Source organism: Myodes glareolus, chromosome 22, assembly GCF_982192425.1.
Source record: "Myodes glareolus chromosome 22, mMyoGla1.1, whole genome shotgun sequence".
NCBI classification, from domain to species: Eukaryota; Metazoa; Chordata; class Mammalia; order Rodentia; family Cricetidae; genus Myodes; species Myodes glareolus.
The window spans coordinates 34,365,875-34,387,591 of record NC_142047.1 but is presented as its reverse complement, the minus strand read 5'-3'; the positions used below and the strand labels follow the sequence as shown (position 1 = coordinate 34,387,591).

Here is a 21,717-nt window from a genome sequence, read left to right as displayed (position 1 = left end):
ATGCTAGACAAGCACTCAACACTGCCCTACATATTTAGCTGTTGTTTTGACACAGGTCTCTGGGGACCAGGTTGACCTCAAACTTGTGTTTGGCCACCAGCAAAAGGCCTCAAGGCACGCACCTTTAATCCCAGCACTTAGGAGGCAGAAGCAGGCAAGTCTCTATGAGTTTGATGCCAGCCTGCTGTACAGAGCAAGTTCCAGGACAGCCAGAGCTACACAGAGAAACCCTGTCTCAAAAATGCAAAAACTAAAACAAAAAGTCTGCCAGAGTTTGTATTTCTTCTGTGTTTAGATTGCATGTGTCATGGTAACAGTGAATCAGACTTAATATCTGAATGTGTTTGACCTAGGATGGGACCTCTTGCGTTTCCCCAGACAACACCTGATAATCTTTGCAGAAAAGATGGATCCCTTCTTCTGGGGATATTTTTCTATAATCCTGCCCCGTGGTCTCCCTTGTCTTCTTTTAAAGATACTCACATCAATCCCCACCAGCAATCCTGTGCACGGCCATACAAAATCAGTGAATGGTGACCCACGGTGAGGAGCCTGTGCCTGCACTCGACGCCTTACTCTTAAGACTCCTCGTTAGTGTGTGTCTGTGTGTGCGCATGTACAACAGCATGCAGGTGGAGGTCAGAACATGGCTTGCAGGAATTGATTCTCTCCTTCCACCATGGGCCCAGAGCATGGTATTCAGGGCATCAGGTTTAGTGACAGACACCTCAACCTCCTGAGCCATCACAGTGGGTCAGCAACGCTTTGAGAGGCCCACACTCACGCTCCCGTGTGCCTTTCTCCCAAGTGCCACACTTTCTCTAAACCCTCATACGTAAGCCTACCTTTAAATATCTTCATTGCGGGGCTGAAAAGGGGCCTCAGGGGTTTCAAAGCCATTGCTCCTCCTGAAGACATGAGTTTGGTTGCCAGCATCCACATGGCAGCTCACAACTGCCTGTTACTCCAGCTCTGGGGGATCTTGCATCCTCCGCTGCCCGTCACAGGCTCCCATACACAGGTGGAATATATTCACACAAATATACACATAAATAAAGTCTTTTTCTATTCTTGTATTCAGTGCATCCCAAGCACAGTTTCCCTCCCACCACTCCTACCCCCTCCCCCAGTTCCTCTGTCCTCCCTTTCCCTTTTGAAAAAGAGTAGACATTCCAGGGATATCAGCCACATTGTTAGGAGTCCCACAAAAACACCAAGCTAACAACCATAGCACACATGCAGAGGGCCCATCGCAGACCCGTGCAGGGGTGTTTGCTGCTTCAGTCTCTGAGCTCTTATGATCCCTGCTTAGTGGATTCTGTGGGCTCTGTGCTCCTGATGTCCTCAACCCCTCTGGCTCCTACAATTTTTCCTCCCCCTCTTCCTGGGTGATTCCCAGAGCTCCACGGGAAGGACCTGATAGAGATCTCCAATTTGGGCTCTCTCTTCACCTAATGTTTGGCTGTGGTTCCCTGAATCAGCTCCCATCAGCTGCCAGAGGAAAGCTCTCTGATGACGATTTGGCTAAGCACCTATCTATGAGTATAGCAGATTATCATTAGGAATCGTTTCATTGATTTCTTTTTCTATCCTGGGTCTCTGGGCCACCCAGCCTCTGGTTCCTGGCCATCCACGCCGTGGATGACATGGGCTCCCTCTAGTGGCACGGGCCTCGAATTAGACCAGACAGTGGTTGGCCCCTCCCACAAGTTCTGTGCCTCCGCGGCCCCAGCGCGTCTCGCCAGCAGGACAGATTTAGACCGAAGGTTCTGTGTCTGGGCTGGTGTCCCAGTTCCACCAGTGCAAGTTCCCTGGTTACGGAAGATGGCAGTTCAGGCTCTGTATCCTCTCTGATTAGGAGTTCTCGCTAGGGTCACCCTTGTAGGCTCCTGGGGGTTTCTACCGTACTAGGGTTCCACATCACATCGTCCCTCAAACGCCCTCGGGTTCCAGTCATTTCTTCCTGTATGCTCTCCCTCTGTCTCCCCCAGAATAAATATTTGTTAAAAAATATATGCACCTTGTGCTGGAGAGATGGCTCAGAGGTTAAGAGCATTGTCTGCTCTTCCAAAGGTCCTGAGTTCAATTCCCAGCAACCACATGGTGACTCACAACCATCTGTAATGGGGTCTGGTGCCCTCTTCTGGTCTGCAGGCATACACACAGACAGAATATTGTATACATAATAAATAAATATTTTAAAAAAATATGCATCTTTATTGAGCCCTAACTTTGTTTCAGAAACCGAATAGCTTTAAACTCTTTTTTGCATTGATGTCACATTCCCAGCTTGCATCAAAGGGAATAAAATTCTAGGGGACCCCCTAAGACTGCTGAGGGTGACAGTGAGAAGCTGTGACTATTGCCTCTGCACCCCAAAATTCTGACAGCACCATTGGATTTTATTTTATTTATTTATTTATTTATTTATTTTTGAGACAGGGTTTCTCCATGTAACAGCCCTGGCTGTTTTGGAACTCACTCTGTAGACCAGGCTGGTCTTGTACTCACGGAGATTCGCCTGTCTGTTTCCTGACTGCTGGGATTAAAGACGTGCGCCACCATTCTCAGCAAACCCACTGGATATTTTTATAGGGGTATTTCAAAGGTGCCTCAAACTACAAGCCTCCTCATTCTTTCCTGCGTTGCGCCCTCATCTCTACCCAGCATCTGCATCTAAGTAGCCCAGCCAACCCAGGGACCAGTCATCCCTGCCAGCTTAGCTTGTCGTCTGTATTCAACTCATCGCCAAGTCCTTAGGGTCAGGTCCAAAAGAAATGTGGGACAAGTGGCAACTGTGGTGTATTAGCATAGCACATCAAATGCTGCTCTCAGACTCTCCCAGCATTGGAAAACACCTGCACAGAGTCCATCCTGGCTCTTCTCACCCTGCCCCCACCCTAAACTTCTCCATCTCATGGGCTTCCCCTCCCCCACCCCACCCCGCTTCTCGTTCCTGCCATTTCAGCTATGCGCTCTCTTGACTTCCTCTCTTGCTGCCCTACAAACACCTCCTCCGATGGCCCTGTCCACCCTGCCGGCCTCGTTCAGCCCACTTCCCAGATGCCTCTGGTTGTGCTCTCCCTCATATCTCCAATAAAAGCCTTGCCCTCAACCATACCCTGGAGCGCTCATGTCTCACTTTATACACTTAGAGTTCACCCTCTCAAACCTCTCCCTCTGGGTTCTTCCAAACTGCCCAGACCACAGCCATCCCTGCAAGCTGTTTCCTAAATCAAGGCTAGATCCATCTATTTAAAATGCATACAAAACAAAACAAACTCACATCTGTGAGATGGTGGTAGGAGGACCAGGAATTCCAGGCCGGAAGAAGAAGAAGAAGAAAAAATAGCCTTGCCCTTTCTTTTCTTTTTAATAATTTTAAAAAATTATTATTTTTTTTTGCATATGGCTATTTTGCCTGCATGCATGCCTATGTGCCTGGTGCAGCGGCCAGAAGGCAGCCTTGGATCCCCTGGAACTCTAGTTATAGACAGTTGTTAACTACCGTGTGGGTGACTCAGGCTCTAAGACATCTCTTCAGCCCCTGACCTTGCTTTTTCAAGTTTCAGGACATTTTTAGCTACATAGGAAGATCAAGGACAAACCTGGACTACAAAAAAATACAATAGCTGGGGCTGGAGAGGTGGCTCAGAGGTTAAGAGCACTGCCTGCTCTTCCAAAGGTCCTGAGTTCAATTCCCAGCAACCACATGGTAGCTCACAATCATCTGTAATGAGGTCTGGTGCCCTCTTCTGGCCTGTGGGCATACACACAGACAGAATATTGTATTCATAATAAATAAATAAATATTTTTAAAAAATACAATAGCTTTGGACAGGCAAGATGGCACATCAGATAAAGGTGCTTGCCATGTTACACCCGGACTGCAGGGTTCCCCCCAGAACCACCACAGAGGCCACACTTGTTTGTTTGTTTGTTTTTGTTTTTGTTTTTTCAAGACAGGGTTTCTCTGTAGCTTTGGAGCCTGTCCTGGAACTAGCTCTTGTAGACCAGGCTGGCCTCGAACTCACAGAGATCTGCCTGTCTCTGCCTCCACACTCGTAGGTGAAAGCAAAGAGCCTTTATTCAGGCTTCAGCTTGGAGCCTCCGTTTGTCCGAGCAGAGGTTGAGAACAGAGAGTATCCTGTTGGGATAGGGTTTTTATCACAATAGAGGTTAGGGTGACGTCACTTCCAGGGTTCAGGGCCCTGATTGGCTGACATTTGTCTAGCAGTCCCGGCAAACGGGGGGGGGGGGGGGGGGGGGGGGGGGAATAGGTGAGTCCTGGGCTCAGGGTCATCCGGTGACCTTATCTAAAGGTTGGGCTGGCAGGTTCTTCCCTTTAGATGCTGGCTCTCTCAGGGTGGTGTCAGCTTATGACTTTTCCTGGAACCCAGTGCTGCCTGCTATGGCAGTTGTGTGATCTGGGCCCCGGGTGTGTGTGTGTGTGTGTGTGTGTGTGTGTGTGTGTGTGTGTGTGTGTGTGTGATCAGGCTGCCCTGGGCCCCACAGTCACCAAGCCTGCCAATCTGGGTCTGATCCCCAGGATCTGTTGGTAGGAGGGAACTGACTCCACTGTCCTACACACAGGCAGATAGACAGACAGACACACGTGTGTGTGTGTGTGTGTGTGTGTGTGCGCGCCAGGTGAAACAGGGTCTCTCTATGTAGTTCTGCCAGTCTTGGAGCTTGCTATGTAGACCAGGATGACCTCAAATTCACAGAGATCCTTTTTTGGCTTCTCAGTGCTGGAATTAAAAGTGTGCACCACCCACCATGGTGTGGTTATGGGGAAGGTTTTTATGGTAGCTATGAGGGAGGGAACAGCCAGGGGCATCTGGAAGAGTTCAGAGCAGAGAACGTGGCAGCAGACTGAACATGGCCAGCAGACCAAACTGGCCCACGAGAGAAGCAGGAGCAGAGCAGAGAGGGAGAGAGAAGACAAAAAGAAAACAAGAGTGCACATAGCCATAGCGAAAATCAGGAGAAGGAGTAGCTGGGGGAAGGAAGCCCATGAGCTGGGTAGTTTAGGGGAGGGGAGAACCTTGATGTTAGAATAAGACTGGCTATGTTAGCCGGGTGGTGGTGGCTCACACCTTTAATCCCAGCACTCACGGAGGCAGAGGCAGGGGGATCTCTGAGTTCGAGGCCAGCCTGGTCTACAGAGCGACTTCCAGGACAGCCAAGCCTACACAATATATATTGGACAACATGTGGGGAGAGAGAGAGAGAGAGAGAGAGAGAGAGAAAGGAAAAAATTTTTACTACTGTGGGTTGACTCGATGGTACTGCAGAGAGGCCCTGAGTTCAATTAGAAGAACCATGAGAACAAAATGATCAAAATACCAGTTTCCTAAGAATGGTAAGAAGGCCAACACTTTGAAATAAAGAATTACATTTATTTATTTGGGTGGGCGGGGAGTGTGGAGATCAGAGGACAACTCTAAGAAGTCACTTCTCTCCTTCCGCCCTGGTGGGAACTAGAGACGGTACTGGGTCATTAGGCCTGTGCACAAGTGCTTTTGTGTGCTGAGCCATCTCTCAGGCCAGAAAGGTTAACATTTTAAGAACTAGCACAAGCCTGGCAGTGATGGTCACGCCTATAATCCCAGTACTTGAGAGGCAGAGGCAGGTGGACCTCTGAATTTGAGGCCAGTCTAGTCAGTCTAAAGCAAAACAAAACAAAAATTAAGCAAAAATAAAAACTATCACAAAACTGGCGGAGTTTTGTGATATCCTTGTATCAGAACAGTTACCAGGAATAGAGCCCACATTCATCGAGTGTACGCTAGTTTTTTCATAGCCCCCTAAAGCCAGACTAAGTAAATATTAATTATCATAACCTATTGAATAGCCAGAAAACAGAGCTCCAGGAAGTTAGATTTACTCTTCTGGTCATGTTAACTCAAGCGGGATCCTGAGTCTACCTGGTCCCTCCTCCCCGCCCCTCACTTCCTGTCCTCCAAGCCCCACCCCGATTGCTCCCGCCCCACTCGGATTCTACGAACACCGCCCTCTGCCCGCCCAAAGACTCAGCATCACCCCTGTCCGGCCCCGGCCCTCAGGTTCCCAGCCCTGCCTCTCACCTGGATGCACAGGCCCCGCCCCCTTTTACCTCCCCTTCATCCGGCTCTTCCCTACCCCCTCCCCCGCCTCACCCTCGCTCGGCCCCGCCTCTCACCCGGAGCCCACCACGCCCCGCCCCCTATAGGCCCCGCCCCGCTTGGAGGAGAGATGCCTGCAGTTCCGGGCCATGGTCGCTGGGTGGCAGCAGCGTGGCTCGGGCTGGGCCGCTCTGGGCCGCGCTCCTCGCTCACCTTCGGACTTGGCTCCGGCTGCTAGTGGCAGTCTTGCCCGCGCCGAACGCCGCCTCGCCCGGCTCCCTGGCCGGACCCACCACCTCGGCTCCTCCGGGCCGGACCGAGGCCGCAAGCAGCGCCGCGGGGTGTGGGGCGGACCCAGGAGATGAAATGACAACGTCAACCCTCCAGGTACCTGGGTGCGGCGCGACCGCGGAGGCCGAAGGCGACAGGGCCTGCGGGCCGCTGAGCGGGCGGGCGGCGGCCTCCTCGGAGCCCGGCCTGCCGGTCCCGATGGGGCCGCCTCATCCCACCCGTGCTGCAGCCACTCCCATGCTCGGGGCCCAAGAGATGTCTGCACCGAGGCCCGGCTCAGGCCGAAGCGGCGTGGCCCCGAGCCCGCTACGCGCAGCCGGTGCTGAACTGCCACCTTGCAGCGGCGCCGCCACCCCGCGAGAGCGCCCGGGTCCGGCCGGTCGCTCCGGGAACGCCGCTCACTCGCTCCTGCAACGCGCCCTGACCTGACCGTCTGCCAGCGAGCCCCCAATTTCTTGGCCAGCCACCCTTCATTCATTCCCTAGATCGTGCGGGGTGATGCTGGGGTGGCGCCGCCCAAAGAAGGAAGGGCTCATTCTAGATCTGTCAGAAAGCGTAAACAGGTTCAGGCCTCAGGCTTGGGGCCACTCACTAGTGTGTCTAGGTTTTGGATTTCCTCATCAGGAAAATGGGCAGTGCCCTTGTAGGGTGGTTGTCAGACAGCCCGAGACTGAATAATTCAGGAAGAGCGCTTGTAACATAGGTTCAGCCCATCATGTTCTCGGTAAGCCTTTGCAAATAAAAGTCAGCACTTGGGTGGAACCAAGTAAGACTTCATGAAGGAAGGGACTTTAGCCAGAGCATCAAAAAAAGTGGGTGACTTTCACATACCTGCTGGGGGTGGTGGTGGAATGGCTGCTCCATATGGAAATACAGGAGTGGGAATCAACTGGAGTACAAGGTTTGGAATGAGATGGAATACAGAGCCAGAACCCATCGTCTACCTGCAGAATTCCTATCTGTTGGTTTACTAGGAATTAAGCCAACTTCAGCCCGAGCCTACCTGCCTGGCCACTGTTATCACTACCTGAGAACCAGGAATGTGGGTTTTTTTCTCTTCTGGCTTTTTTGAAATAGTTTTATGTAGAGCATTCGTGCTGTGCAGTTCACCCATTTGAAGTGTGTGTACCATTCAGTACTGTTAGAGGTTTGTATCATCACCAAAGAAACTACGTCATCAGCCATAGTTCCCCAGCCTTTCTGTCCGTGTAGCACACACTGTGGAGTTGCCTGTTCTAGACCCTTTATGTGTGTCTCTGTGTGTGTGGTGTGTATTGTGTACTGTTATACCACTGCCGGCACACCCGTTCCACTGCCTGTGTAGGGAGGTCAGGGGTGACTTTGAGAAGTCAGTTCTCTCCAGATGTTGAACATCTCTTCCAGATGTTGAACATCTCTTCCAGATGTTGAACTTGGGTTGTCAGGCTTGGTAGTAAGCAGTTTTGTTTATTTTCTTTCTGGAATTTCCTTTATTCTTTGGCATTTCACAAATGTAAGCAATGCCTCTGGGTCCTGTGCACTTCCAGGTCCCACCAGGAACCCCCAAGCCCTTCCCCACTCTCCTCAGGCCCTGCCAACACATCCCCTACCCTTTCTGTGTCCTCTGCTCTCCTTTACTAATAACCCACTGAGTCTAGTTAGTGTTCCCGAAGTGCCCAGTGCTCTCAGGTAGGTACCCGTAGCTTCAGTGGCCATGTTGTGCTAAAGACAGTGCTTTACAGCGCTCTTCCACACCCTCTGGCCCTCTCTCCTTCCTCCTTCCAAGTTCTTCCTTGAGCCTTGGGGACAAGTGTTGACATAGATGTCCCCTCGGACTGAACCCTCTGTTAGGAGTCTCTGCATTAACTGCTGACCACTGCGGGGAGAGAAGCTTCTCTAGCCTAGGTTAAACCTATGGAGACAGGCATAAATATTTAGAAGACAGTTCAACAACATGTCACCCATCAAAACAGCAGCTGTAGGTTCTTCCTGAGGGGCTGTGATTCCCAAGCGGTGTGCTTCTGTCCAGGTTTTCAGTACCAGGCCTGAATTCCCTCCTATAAAGCAGGCCTCAGATCCAAGCCAAACATAGGTGAGCACCCCATAACCTTTGTTGCGCTGTCGCACCAGTGAGCGCAGCCTGCCTAGCATGTCAGTGCTGTAGCAAGCATGGCTGACTTCAGGGATACCACTGGTGTCTTTCCTCCCCCAGTGACCGGCAGTGCACCTTCTAGGACTGTGGAAGCTAGTCAGCAGGTCAGTTTCAGCTTGGTTTCTTTATTTTATTTTAGATAAGCTCTCAGTATGTAGTCTTGACTGGAACTTGCTATGTAGCAGGCCGGCCTCAGACTCACATACCTACCTGCCTCTGTCTGCCCAGACCTGGACTTAAACTCGTGTACCACCACACCCAGCTCAAGCTCAGTTTGTCTTTATCCTGAAGTTAGGCAAGCACTTTTACCTGCTGAGTTGTCTTGCTGGCCCAAGATTTTGTTTGTTTGTTTGTTTTGTTTTAAATTGGTTTTTCTGCTTCTCTGTGTAACCCTGGCTTACCTGAAACTCACTTTGTAGACCAAGCTGGCCTTGATTTCAGAGGTCTGCATGCCTAGATCTCACAAGTGCTAGGATTAAAGGTACATACCACCACCCAACTGAGATTTTCTTTAAATAGAATTATGCGGTTTGGTTCTTTTGTGACTGACTTGCCTGGCTTAACTTAATGTCACAATCTTTTATATTATTTAAATGGCTTGGGGGGGACTTTCATGACAAAATTTGAAATTCAGATTTTGGTGTCTATAAAGTTTTATTGGATGACATCCAGCTCTTTCTTTCTTTTTTTTTTTTTCTATCTCTATGTAATTCTTTATTGATCCTTTGGGAATCTCACATCATGCATCCTAATCTTGCTCACCTCCCAGTTCCTCTCTCCATCCTCTCCTCACCCCTGCAGCATCCCCCTCACAAATCAATTAAAAACAAAACAACAAAAACTTCACTCCTCCATCTTTCCCGTCTTTCCAACCTCTTCCTTCAACCTAGTGGTACTGGGTGCTGCGCTGTGCCACTCAGTGTGCCCTTTTGTCCAACCAGCCCCCACAAAAATGTTCACTGCAAAGTCATTGGTCTGGTTCAAGACCTCTGGCATACATCATCCCTGGACCCCCGCCAAAACTCTTGTTTTGTACCTGCCTTTGTACCGAGTCAGGGAGCTCCTGGGGTATTTTCTGCAGGACCAGTCTCTTCACATTCCAGCAGGCCATAGATGGGGTAGACGCTAGGGTGGGCTAACCCAATATTCAGGTGAGGGGCAGGACCAGCTTTCCCACACCCATGGTGAGGGGTAGGCTCAACTCTTCCACAAGAAGGGTGGCAGCTCTCTTGCTACAGCGTCCGGTGCCAGCTCATTCTGTTATATGCTGTCTGTGGCTACTTTTGTGCTGCAGAGATTATATGGCCCACACAACCTAACATACCTGCTGACTGGGCTTTCATAGAAAAAGTCTGTCAGCCCTTGCTGGCCCAGCTTTGCTACTCCGTCACCTCAGCCCTTTCCATGCTGTTACTAGAGAGGTGGCAGGGCTGGCAATTTAATTCGTCACCTCACCCTCCTGTTATGTGTGTGCGGAGCTGTTTCTTTCCTTTGAAATTAAGATCTGCTCTGACAGACAGCGTTGGTGGGTGCCCTGATAGTGCTTAGCAGAGAGTAGACAGACTGGCTCTGCTCTGAGCACAGAGGAACCTCAGATACTGTTCTGAGCCTCCATCTTATGTATTTATTTAGGTTTTTTGAGACAGGGTTTCTCTATGTAACAGCTCTGGCTGTCCTGGAACTCACTTTGTAGAACAGGCTGGCCTCAAACTCACCTGCCTCTGCATCCTGAGTGCTGGGATTCAAGGCGTGCATCACCACTGCCCAGCTATTTTTTTTTATTTTTTTATTTTTATGCACGTGTTTTACCTGCATGTACCTTGTTGCATGCTTGGTGCCCTCAGTGTCCAGAACTGGAGTTACAGACAGTTGATCCAGCACATGGGTGCTGGGACTCAAACCCAGGTTCTCTGCAAGAGGGCAAGTGCAACCAGGCTTGGTGGCATACAACTTTATCTTGGCTCCTCTCGTTTACATCCAGAGTTCTAAACCAGTCAGAGCCACATAGAGAAACCCTGTCTCAAAACAAAATAAGAGCAACAAGATGCTGAGCCATCTTTCCAGATTATTTATTTTGTTTTATTTTGTGTTGGGATGTTTTGCCTGCATGTATGTCTGTGCACCACTTATGTGCCTGGTGCCCGAGGAGCCCAGAAGAGGGCATCTGATCCTCTAGAACTGGAAACAGTTGTGAGCCGACGTGCAGGTGCTGGGACTCAAACCAGAGTTCTCTCCAAGAGCAGCAAATGCTCGTAACTGCTGAGCTATCTTTGTTACTTCCTCCTCCTCCTTCTCCTTATTATTATTATTGGTTTTTCAAGACAGGGTTTCTCTGTGTAACAGCCCTAGCTGTCCTGGAACTAGTTCTGTACCCCAGGCTGGCCTCGAACTCACAGAGGTCCACCTGCCTCTGCCTCCCAAGTGCTGGGATTAAAGGTGTGCACTACCATCACCTGGCTCTTACCTTAATTTAAAAAAAAATTACTTTTTATTTTTGTTTTTCGAGACAGGGTTTCTCTGTAGCTTTGAAGCCTGTCCTGGAACTTGTTCTGTTTGTCTGTGGGAGGTCAGAGGACAACTTAAGGAGTAGTAGATTCTTGCGTGTGAGGTCTCCTCAGGAGTTAGGTGTCTCCTTCCTCCATGGCTTCTAGGAATTGAACTCAGGGCTCCGGATTTTCGGAGCTTGTGATTTTACCCACCGAGCCATCTCACCCATGCTGATCCTTCCCTCTGTCTCCTATTTTAAAAAGGAAGGCCAAGTAAGTCATACTGAGTGGAAGTCTAGAGCACTGAGGGAGTTAACTGTAGAGAAAAGAAACCACCAAGACCAGGGACTGTCTCCATGGTTCCTAAGGAGCCAGAGGGGGGATTGGAGGGGAGACTAGTATGTTCACCTGCGAGGTAGTTCAGTGCTGGCCATGCAGTGTCTAGGCAACGTGGCCAAAGCATGACAGTCATCCACACTCTCATTTTCCTGTCTCTTCATTCTAGTAAGTTCCTCTCGTGTAGCCCGTCTCCTCACCCCTGCCTGGCCATCTTACAGTGCTGTCTGTGTGTCCTTCTTACGCGATGGTTAAACAAATGCCCTGGCCCTGCCAAGAGCTGGTCAGTAGGTTATTGTTTGCTGTGGCTGAAGCAAGGTCTGCAGTGGGATCTGCCTGCCAGGCGGCTAGTGCCACACCAGCTGGAGAAACCCTGCCAGGCTTTGCCGATTGAGAAAGCTGCAGTTTTTGAAACTGGCTGTACAGGGCCTACAGTTCAGCTGGGAGCATGACCTGCAGAGCCTGTTTGTTCCTGGAGTTCCTGACGTGTAATATAGTTGAGCCTTCCTCTCAGGCATCAGCTTCAGGAAAACTCCTCTGAGACTAGAGTGATTTGGGCACTAGAGAGGCTAGCGCTGTCTCCAGATCTTTCTGTTACATTGAAACTGTCAGGTCGGTGGAGGACTTTCTTAGCTGCTACATCTTTTTGGCCCTGAGCCAAGTGTGGTTTCTGGCTTTGTAGAGCTACAGGGGGCAGTGAAATAGAACATGGACTTGTTCCATGGGCCTATCCTTGGAGCCCCAATCCCAGACATTAGTGAGTTTCCATTTGCCAAGATCCAGAACAGAATGGAGGAAGGGCTGGCTTCTGACCATTAAGCTCCCTGGGAAGAACGGCTGTCTTTTCCAGCCGTTCTAGTTGGTGTCAGAAAAGTAGGGCAACATAATGGCCTGCAACCAGTAAATCCACAGACCTGGCACTAACTCTCTTCTTATCTCATGCTGCTTGTGACCCCACAGGCTCTCTGGATCCCATGGGGAGCACTGAGCTATATGCCTTGCCTTTCCAGAAAGCCATCGATCTGGTGACGAAAGCCACTGAAGAGGACAAAGCCAAGAACTACGAGGAGGCTCTCCGGCTCTACCAGCATGCTGTGGAGTATTTCCTCCATGCCATCAAATGTGAGTCACAGCCGGGGTCCCCTGGCTGCAGCGCCCTGGAAGAGGAGGGCAGTACTTGGGGCTTAGGGAGGCCACTGGGTTTGTTTGTTTCTTTTCTCCTTCTGTCTTTCTTTCCTTCTTTCTTTTCTTTCTTTCTATCACACCTGGCTTGCTTGCATTTCTTTATTTGTTTGAATAACTAGAGACCAAACTTAGGTCCTCAGAGATAAGAATAAGTGTTAAGAAAAGAAGGAGGAGGAAAAGGAAAGAAAAAGAAAGGAAGCAAGCGAGCAAGCAAGCAAGCAAGCTGGGTTTCTTATTTTGCAGATGAAGCACACAGCGACAAGGCCAAGGAGAGCATTCGAGCCAAGTGCGTGCAATACCTAGACCGAGCAGAGAAGCTGAAAGATTATTTACGAAACAAAGAGAAACATGGCAAGAAGCCAGTCAAGGAGAATCAGAGTGAGGGCAAGGGGTGAGTATGTGGAGCATACAGCTATGGGGCCAGAGTCCCCGAGTGCATGTTCCTACTTCACGTGTTGTCATTCTTGAGCTAATGCTGCCTTGGACTTCTAGTGTACCCTGCTTACAGGGTATCGATCTGCTCACAAAAAAGCACCAGTCCAAGTATGAAAGACAGGTTGGGGAAGGGACAGGAGACAGACAGGTCAGCAGGAGGGTTTGCGAATGGGAAATAAGTGATGCAGGTCAGGGCAGCAGACGGCTGTTGGCATGGGAGCACATTCCCCTTTAATGTTTTTTTTTAGTTTTGTTTTGAGACAAAGTCTCACTATGTAATTTTAAACTTCATGCCTTCTCCGCCCTTGAATTCTCTGGGGTTGTGACTACATGTTGTCTGTTTTTGAGTCCATCTGAAAAGTCTGACCGTTTGCCTTGGTGTTCTTTAAGTCCAGCTGAAGCACATTTCCCTTACCGACCCTTGGAAAGGCAGCTGCTTCTGTCATTAATCCTTTAGTGAGGACGTAGGATAGGCTGTGAGTGTTTCCTGGAGGAACGTGGCCCTCACATTGGGAGATCTCTGCTTGCCTATCTCTCAGTGGTGCTGAGCTGGGAACAAACACACACCACACACACACTACACACACCACACACACACACACACACACACACCACACACATACACACACACACACACCACACACATACACACACACACACACCACACACTACACACACACCACACACTACACACACACCACACACACACCACACACACCACACACACACACACACACACACTCACTAGCCCTACAGAGCCTCCTTGCACTCAGAATAGAGAATCAACTTGATCTTCTGTTTCCTTCCTTAGTAGCGACAGTGACAGTGAAGGGGATAATCCAGAGAAAAAGAAATTGCAAGAACAGTTGATGGGTAAGAGGCCTGAGGTCCGTGAAGCTAGGGTGTGGTATGGGGCCTCTTCCAGGTCCACTTGTGCTCATGGGTCGGTCTGGTTCTTCTCGCAGGTGCTGTTGTGATGGAGAAGCCCAACATACGGTGGAATGATGTAGCTGGACTCGAGGGGGCTAAAGAGGCTCTCAAAGAAGCTGTCATTTTGCCAATTAAATTCCCACACCTTTTTACAGGTAAGGAAAGAATGCAGCATGGCACGCTTAACTTTTTTTTTTAAGACAAGGTTTCTCTGTGTAGCTATGGAGCCTGTCCTGGAACTTGCTCTGTAGACCAGGCTGGCCTCAAACTCACAGAGATCCTCCTGTCTGCCTCCCAAATGCTGGGATTAAAGGCGTACACCACAGCCTGGCTAGCATGGTGCATAACTTTAATCCCAGCACTCGGGCAGAGGCAGGTGAATCAAGACCAGCCTGGACTACAGAATGAGTTCTACAACTGCCAGGGCAACACAGAGAAACCCTTCTTTAAAAAAAAATCCAAAATAAATAAACAAAAGGATGTAGTCACTAGCCCAGGTATAAAACTATCAGCCTGAGGAATCTAGCTTGGGGTTCCACCCTGAGTGTTCCAGAACAGATGGTAGGCAACCTCAGGTCCTCGGCAGACAGCTCACAGAGGGTAGGTCCTAGCCTGGCTGCATGTCGTGTCTGTCCTGCTCACCATAGCCATCTACCATGTGACTTGGTTTTGGTTTTTTTGTTTTCCTTTTGCTGGGGATGGAACCTGGGATCTACCACTGACCCTGACCCTAACTCCCTAGCTTCTTACTAGCATCAAAAATGTTTTTTGTGTGGATCTCTGAGTTTGAGGCCAGCCTGGTCTACAAAGGGAGTTCCAGGACACCCTGGGCTGTTACAGAGAAAAATCATGTCTTGAAAAGCCAAAAAAAAAAAAAAGTTTTTGTGGGCTGGGAAGACCTCTTGATTTGTAGTTTTTCCAGCAATTGTAAAGTCCTGGTTTGGATGTACTGGTATACCCCTGTAATCTTGGCACTTGGGAAGCAGAATGACTGGAAGTTCAGGGCCACTCTTAGCTACAGCATGAGTTCTAGGTCAGTTTGAGATACATAAGACTTGAACTTTGAATAGACCATCTCAGTGAGCAAGCACGGTCAAGAACCAGGGCTGGCCAGTATTCGAGGACTTAGGGGTCATTAACAAGATGTGGTCTGAGCTCCCAATAGGTGTTTGGTTCTCTTTACTGTAGCACGATTAATAAAAACTCAGAGATAGAAATTGGGATTCAACCTGAAGGTCAGAAAAGCAAAACAGCCAGCCACTGGCTCTTACTTCTACCTTAGTCCAAAATGACTATCCTGCCTCCAAGAATCTTAGAATGAAACTGTGTCTCAGGGCTGTCTCCTCCCGTTTTATAATCCTCTCTAAGTCTGGGATTAAAGGTGTGCACCACTGAGATTAAAGGAATATACCACCCAGTTTCTATGGCAAACTGGTATGGTTACTGAGATTAAAGGTGTGTGTTACCACTGCCTGGTCTGTAAGGCTGACCAGTGTGACTGTTTTACTCTCTGATCTTCAGGCAAGCGTTATTTATTAAAATACAAATGAAATGCCACTACACTTTACTTCTTTTTTTATTTTATTTCGTTTTATTATTATTTTGTTTTGTTTTTGTTTTTAGAGACAGGGTTTCTCTGTGTAACAATCCTGGCTATCCTGCAACTCCCTTTGTAGACTAGGCTGGCTTTGAACTCATTGAGATCCACCTGCCTCTGCCTCCCAAGTGCTGGGATCAAAGGTGTGCACCACCACTGCCTGGCCTCTTTACTTCTAAAACCAGTGGTTTTATAGAGCCTTCTCTTTCTGTATTGACAGTGACTAAGGGCCTTCCATTTTATTTAAGTTTTATAACTTATTTTAATATAAATTTTATAACTTTATTTTAATTTTTTAGTTTTTTTTTTTCAAGACAGGATTTCTCTGTGTATCCTTGGCTGTACTGGAATTAGCTTTGTACAACAGGATGGCCTTGAACTCACAGAGATCTGCCTGCTTTGGCTTCCCACGTGCTAGGATTAAAGGCGTGTGCCACCACCACCCAGACAATAACTGTTTTTAGTTTTGGTTTTATTTCATATGTATTGGTGTTTTGCCTGCATGTGTGTCTGTCCACCATATTCATGCAGTTCCCTTGAAGGCTAGAAGAGGATGTCAGATCCCCTGGGACTGGAGTTACAGTTGTGAACTACCATGTGGGTGCTGGGACCAAGCCTAGGTTCTCTCGAAGAACATCCAGTGCTGTTAGCTGAGCCACCTCTCCAACCCCATCATTTTATATATTCATTGTGTATGTATGGTATGTTTATGCATAATTATATATATATTCCCTATGTGGGGATGCATGTATGGTATGTGTACATATATGGAGGTAAGAGGAGGATGTCAGGTATCTTCCTCAATTGCTGTTGATCTTATATATTGAAGCAGGGTCTTTACTTGAACCCAAAACTCGATGATTCAGCTAGTGTAGCCAACTTACTCTAGAGATCCCCTAGCTCTCCTTTCCAAACGCAGGAGTGGCAGGCAGGTCACCACTCTTGCCTGGTATTTTCCCTGTGCGGGGGAGCTGCACTTTGGTCCTCGTGTGTAGGGCAAGTGTTCTGTTGCCTGTGCCGGCTTCTCCATCCCTGCCTTCAACTTATTACCTTTTCTTTGCTCCTTTCTCCCAATCAGAAAGCAGCTGACTTCTGTCCATTATTTATTACAGGCAAGCGCACCCCTTGGCGAGGTATACTGCTCTTTGGGCCCCCAGGCACAGGCAAGTCCTACCTGGCCAAAGCCGTGGCAACAGAAGCCAACAACTCCACCTTCTTCTCTGTGTCCTCCTCGGATCTGATGTCTAAGTGGTTGGGGGAGAGTGAGAAGTAAGTCAGCCGTCAGCTGTGCTGTGGCAGTCCTGGCAGCTGCTGGGAGTCCAGCCTCCTGGCCCCTCGAGATCACTTCCCAGAGACAGGAAAGGATGCCAGGCAGTCATGGTACAGGCCTCCAGTCCCAGCACTTGGAGGCAGAGGCAGAAGAATCTGAGTTTAAAGCTAGCCTGGTCTACAGAGCGAGTTCCAGGATTTCTCTGCTACACAGAGAAACCGTCTTCAAAAACCAACAAGAAATACACACACATACACAAAAGGAACGTATTGTTTTCTTTTTGGTTTTGTGAGACAGGATCTCATGTACCCCAGGCTAGCCACAAATTCCCTCTGTAGCAGAGGCTGACCTTGAACTTCTGATTCTCCTAGTACTACCTCCTAAGCGTTGGGGTTACAGACATGTGCCACCAAGTCTGTAGAGTCAGTTTCTGTTATATCCTCTGTGGGGGCACTCTGTGGGTTTAGCGTATTCCTCAAGCTCATCTCCATTCTTTGATGTGAAGCTGAGGCCTAGAGAAAAGGAGAAAATTCTTCCCGCGTCCAGAGCTAATGAATGGGGCTCCAGGACTTGAGGCTGATGGCACAGCAAGTTCTTGGTTCAGTACTATTTGAGGACTTGTCTGTTTTCCCTGACCCTTTCAGCCTCCCCAGGGGAGTGGCACTGGGTGTAACAACTGGATCTCAGGGTGGACGTGTTTGGGAGTGTCCAGGTCCTGACCCCTTTCTCACTCTCACAGGCTAGTCAAGAACCTGTTTGAGTTGGCCAGGCAACACAAGCCTTCCATCATCTTCATCGACGAGGTGGATTCCCTCTGCGGGTCACGGAATGAAAATGAGAGCGAGGCTGCGCGAAGGATCAAAACGGAGTTCTTGGTCCAGATGCAGGGTGTGTGCTGGTGCCATGTCACTCCTTGGCCGCCTTCCACCTAAAGCCAACCCAGAGCTCCATTCTGTAGCTGCACTGGCACGGCAGAGGCACTTATGATGCCATCTCTGCCAGCCTTATGTGGGCTTGCATCAAAGAGAGGGCTGAGGCCTTGACCGTGTCGGCTCTCCATCACTCCCAGAGCATGTGGTGCTATAGGGCTCTACCCAGGAAAGCCCCAAGACATGGTTTAGTCCCCATGGGTCCTGGCTGCCTCTGCAGGCATCTTCAGTTGCTTGTCTCGTTCTCCACAGGAGTGGGGAATAACAATGATGGGACTCTTGTTCTTGGTGCCACAAACATCCCCTGGGTGTTGGATTCAGCTATTAGAAGAAGGTGAGTATAAACTAGAAGGAGCTTAGGGCTGATGTCTTTGTCTAGCAATGGTCATTCTGTTACTAGCTGATGTCCATCCCATTTCTTTGGAGTTCTCCCATGTCTACCCTTGCCTTGATAAAGTTGGGTATTGGACCTGGGTCACTCATTTTAATACGCATGCTGCCTTTCCCTTCACATCATGCTGTGACCAGCTCTCATTCGATATCATGTTATGTCTCTCCAGGTTTGAGAAGCGAATTTATATCCCATTGCCAGAGGAAGCGGCCCGTGCCCAGATGTTTCGGTTACATCTGGGAAGCACACCTCACAGCCTCACGGATGCTAACATCCATGAGCTGGCCCGGAAGACAGAAGGCTACTCAGGAGCAGACATCAGCATCATCGTGCGGGACTCCCTCATGCAGCCAGTTAGGAAAGTGCAGTCAGCAACACACTTCAAGAAGGTGAGTGGCAGCGGTCAGGGGGGTGGGGCGGACGCTGTGAACCCTGTGCTGTGCCAGCACTGTCCTTGGTGTAGGAAAGACAGTAATACAGACAACCAACAAGAAAAACGCTGGAGGCAGGCGGATCTATGAGTTCAAGGCCAGACTGGTTTACAGAGCAAGATCCAGGACAGGCTCCAAGGCTACAAAGAAATCCTGTTTCAAAAAAAAGAAAGAAAGAAAGAAAAGGAAAAGAGAAAGGAAAGAAAGAAATGCTGATTTTTCTTTAGCAAATAGTGACTGCCCATCAGAGCATGTTGGAGATTGGGAGTCCCAGAAGTTTGCAGGGGTGGGCAGCTTGCTCTGTTAAAAGACACGCTGTTGTGACTAGAGCCAGAGCCTGGAGTTGGGGAAAGCAGTCTAGGGGTGCATGGGCTGTTTCCCTATTGCAACAGACTTAAGTGGCGAAACATAGTTGCTGCAGTTACACTTATGGAGATGAATCTTGGTGGCACTGTTGAGGAAGAGGAGACATTTGGGGCTACAAGTAGATTCTAGAGACCAGCAGCTGGAAGAGCTTGCTGTCCATGTCCCTCTAAAGCCAGGTCAGCCCACTTGGACCTCTCCGCCTGTGTTTGTTGTTTGTGTGTGTGCACATAGAGGGCAAACAATAACTTTCAGGAGTTGGTTCTTTCCTTCCACCATACGTACCTGGGACATCAAACTCAGGTCAGCAGACTCAGTTACAGGTGCCTTTCCTATCTCATTAGCAGGAACTCCTTTGTTTGAGACAGTTTCAATTAGTCCAGGACAGCATCAAACTCTCCCTGTAGTTGAAAAGAACCTTATATATCCTGCCTGTACCTCCTAAGTGCTGGGATCACAGGTGCTTGCCACCAGAGGGTTATTTATCTTGTTTTAGATGCTACTGTGGGGTTAGGGGCCATATGCATGGGTGCCATGACATGTTTTGAAGGTAAAAGGACAATTTTGTGAACTTGATTCTCTTCTACTTTCACGTGGGCTCCACAGATGGAACTCCGTTGTCAGGTTTATGTGGCAGATGCCATTACCACTGAGTCGTCTTTCAGACTTTGGACCTGAGTTTTTAGGGCCTTTCAAAGGAGTTCTGCCCTCCTCCAACCTTGGTGACCTAGAAATCCCAATATTCCCTTCAGGCCATCTTTAGGACAGCCACAACAGCCTGACAATCTCTGCTTGGTTTCAGGTTTGTGGCCCTTCCCGCACCAACCCTAGTGTTGTGATTGATGATCTTCTGACCCCATGTTCTCCAGGGGACCAAGGGGCCATAGAGATGACTTGGATGGATGTCCCTGGTGATAAACTCTTAGAGCCTGTGGTTTGCATGGTAAGTGACCCACTGGGAGAGAAACCAGAAAGTCGAGAAAACTGGGAATCTGAATCTAAAAGTACAAGTCAGTGTTTTCCTATTGTCCTGGCTCATAGCCCTCCCAGAGTAGCCTTTGGAGTTGTGGGTAGCTGAAGTTTTTGCTGAGACTCTGGAAACCTTTAAGAGGAAGAGTAAAGTCCAGACACTAATTGTCATTCCAAGGCCTGGCTTTTTATCCATAATGAGCCTAGCACTCTTCTGTTCTCTTCTGGTAGCTGTCTGCGCTGTGGGTGAGTGCAGGAACGGAAGCTACTGATGGGATGGGGTGACAGAGTTATGGGATGAAGTAGTCTTTCAGAGGGAAAGGTGTATGGACATGATACGCAGTCTGCACTGGGGGTGACCTCAGAGGCAGGCCTCTTGTCATAACCAGCACAACTAGAGAAGAGATGCTGCGGACCTGGAGCGCTGGTTTTCAGCTGCATGCTTGTGTCTCTGCAGTCAGACATGCTCCGGTCTTTAGCCACCACCCGGCCCACAGTGAATGCAGAAGACCTCCTGAAAGTAAAGAAATTCTCTGAGGACTTTGGACAGGAGAGCTAAAGCTTCACGTTGGTCATGAAATTGGGAGTTCGACTGGAGCAAATTCATGGGACTTTCTACACCAGTGGCCAGGCTGCCTGGCTGCCAACCTAGTGGGGTGATGGAAGGGCCTTCCCAGCTGCAGAGATGCTTTGCCATGTAGGACACTCGGACACTGGTTCTGCACACTTCACTCTTGGATGCTCACACCCCTTGTCCTGATCTATTTTTTTGTTTTGTTTTTGTTTATTTTTAACTTTTGTTCCCCTAAATTAATGCTGCTTTGATTTCTGTCTTGTTTATAAATAAAGAGACAAACCATCTGGAAGTGTTAAGGATTGGGAGCCACTAGGCCTCTGCTCCCACTCCTTTCTTCTTAAGTCCGATTACTTGAGAGCTGACCATGGGAAAGTAGGAAAAGCCATCCCATCATCCTAAGTTTGCACCTGGAGCTTCAGGTCTTCCTTGCAGGAGCTGATGGCTTCCATCAGGAGAGAGGAACAGTCACACAGGGCTTTATTGATGCCTTCCCTGACTGAGAACTGAGCCAGCCTCTGCTGGTCCCATCCCGGAGATGTCTAATAAACCCTTTTCCCTTCTTGAGCTACTGGAGTCGTCTCTTTTTTTATTCTACTATGGGATTCTTTGAGAGTGGAGCTTACTTCTAGCAAGGCCCTCTTCACAGTTTTCTTTCCTTAGCAGGACAGGGAGTGGGAGTGTTCTTCAGGCCTACAGTCCAGTCAGGAGATAAGTCCTACGTGCCCTAAGGCTCCGAAGTGCGGCAGTAGTTTTGCTATCTTTTGTTTTGAGACAGGGTTTCTTTTTTTTTTTTTTAACTTATTTTTATTTTATTTGCATTGGTATTTTCCCTGCATGTCTATCTGTGTGTGGAGTCAGAGAAAGCTGTTAGCTGCCAAATGGGTGCTGGGAACAGAACCCGGGTCCTCTGGAAGAGCAGCAGTCAGTGCTCTTAACCACTAAGTCATCTCTCCAGCCCTTTGAGACAGGGTTTCAAGTAACTTAGGCAGACCCTGAACTCACTGTGTAGAGGAGAATGACCTTGCTGGGCACCTTTAATCCCTGCACTTGGGAGGCAGAGGCAGGTGGAACTCTGGTCGAGGTCTGGTCTAGAGTTCCAGGACTGGCTCCAAGCTACTGGGAAACCTGTCTCAAAAAAACAAAAAAAAAGAAAAACTCTTGAACTCTTGATCCTCCCACTTCAAGTTCCAAAGTGCCGGGTTTGGAGTGGGAATGTTAGGTCTCTGTTCCCATAAACAACTTAGTACCTGCTGCTGAACAGATGCTGCCCAGTTTAGGGCTCCAGATAA

General features: G+C 49.0%; 1 protein-coding gene across 2 annotated transcripts; it reads left to right on the top strand.

Moving 5' to 3' along the window:
- The first annotated feature begins 6,335 nt into the window (after window positions 1-6,335).
- Vps4a (vacuolar protein sorting 4 homolog A) lies at window positions 6,336-20,992 on the top strand. 2 transcript variants are annotated; one of them, XM_085681630.2, is made up of 11 exons: window positions 6,336-6,494; window positions 12,362-12,473; window positions 12,780-12,927; window positions 13,783-13,844; window positions 13,937-14,056; window positions 16,611-16,767; window positions 17,508-17,656; window positions 17,950-18,031; window positions 18,258-18,477; window positions 19,685-19,825; window positions 20,309-20,992. In XM_085681630.2, the coding sequence occupies exons 1-11, from the start codon at window positions 6,474-6,476 to the stop codon at window positions 20,408-20,410; spliced, it is 1,314 nt and encodes a 437-aa protein (XP_085537756.1). In that variant the 5' UTR covers window positions 6,336-6,473; the 3' UTR covers window positions 20,411-20,992. The 2 variants fall into 2 exon arrangements, with proteins under 2 accessions (XP_085537756.1, XP_085537754.1); XM_085681628.2 differs by having other exon boundaries at window positions 6,341-6,494; window positions 12,312-12,473.
- The last annotated feature ends 725 nt before the right edge of the window (window positions 20,993-21,717 follow it).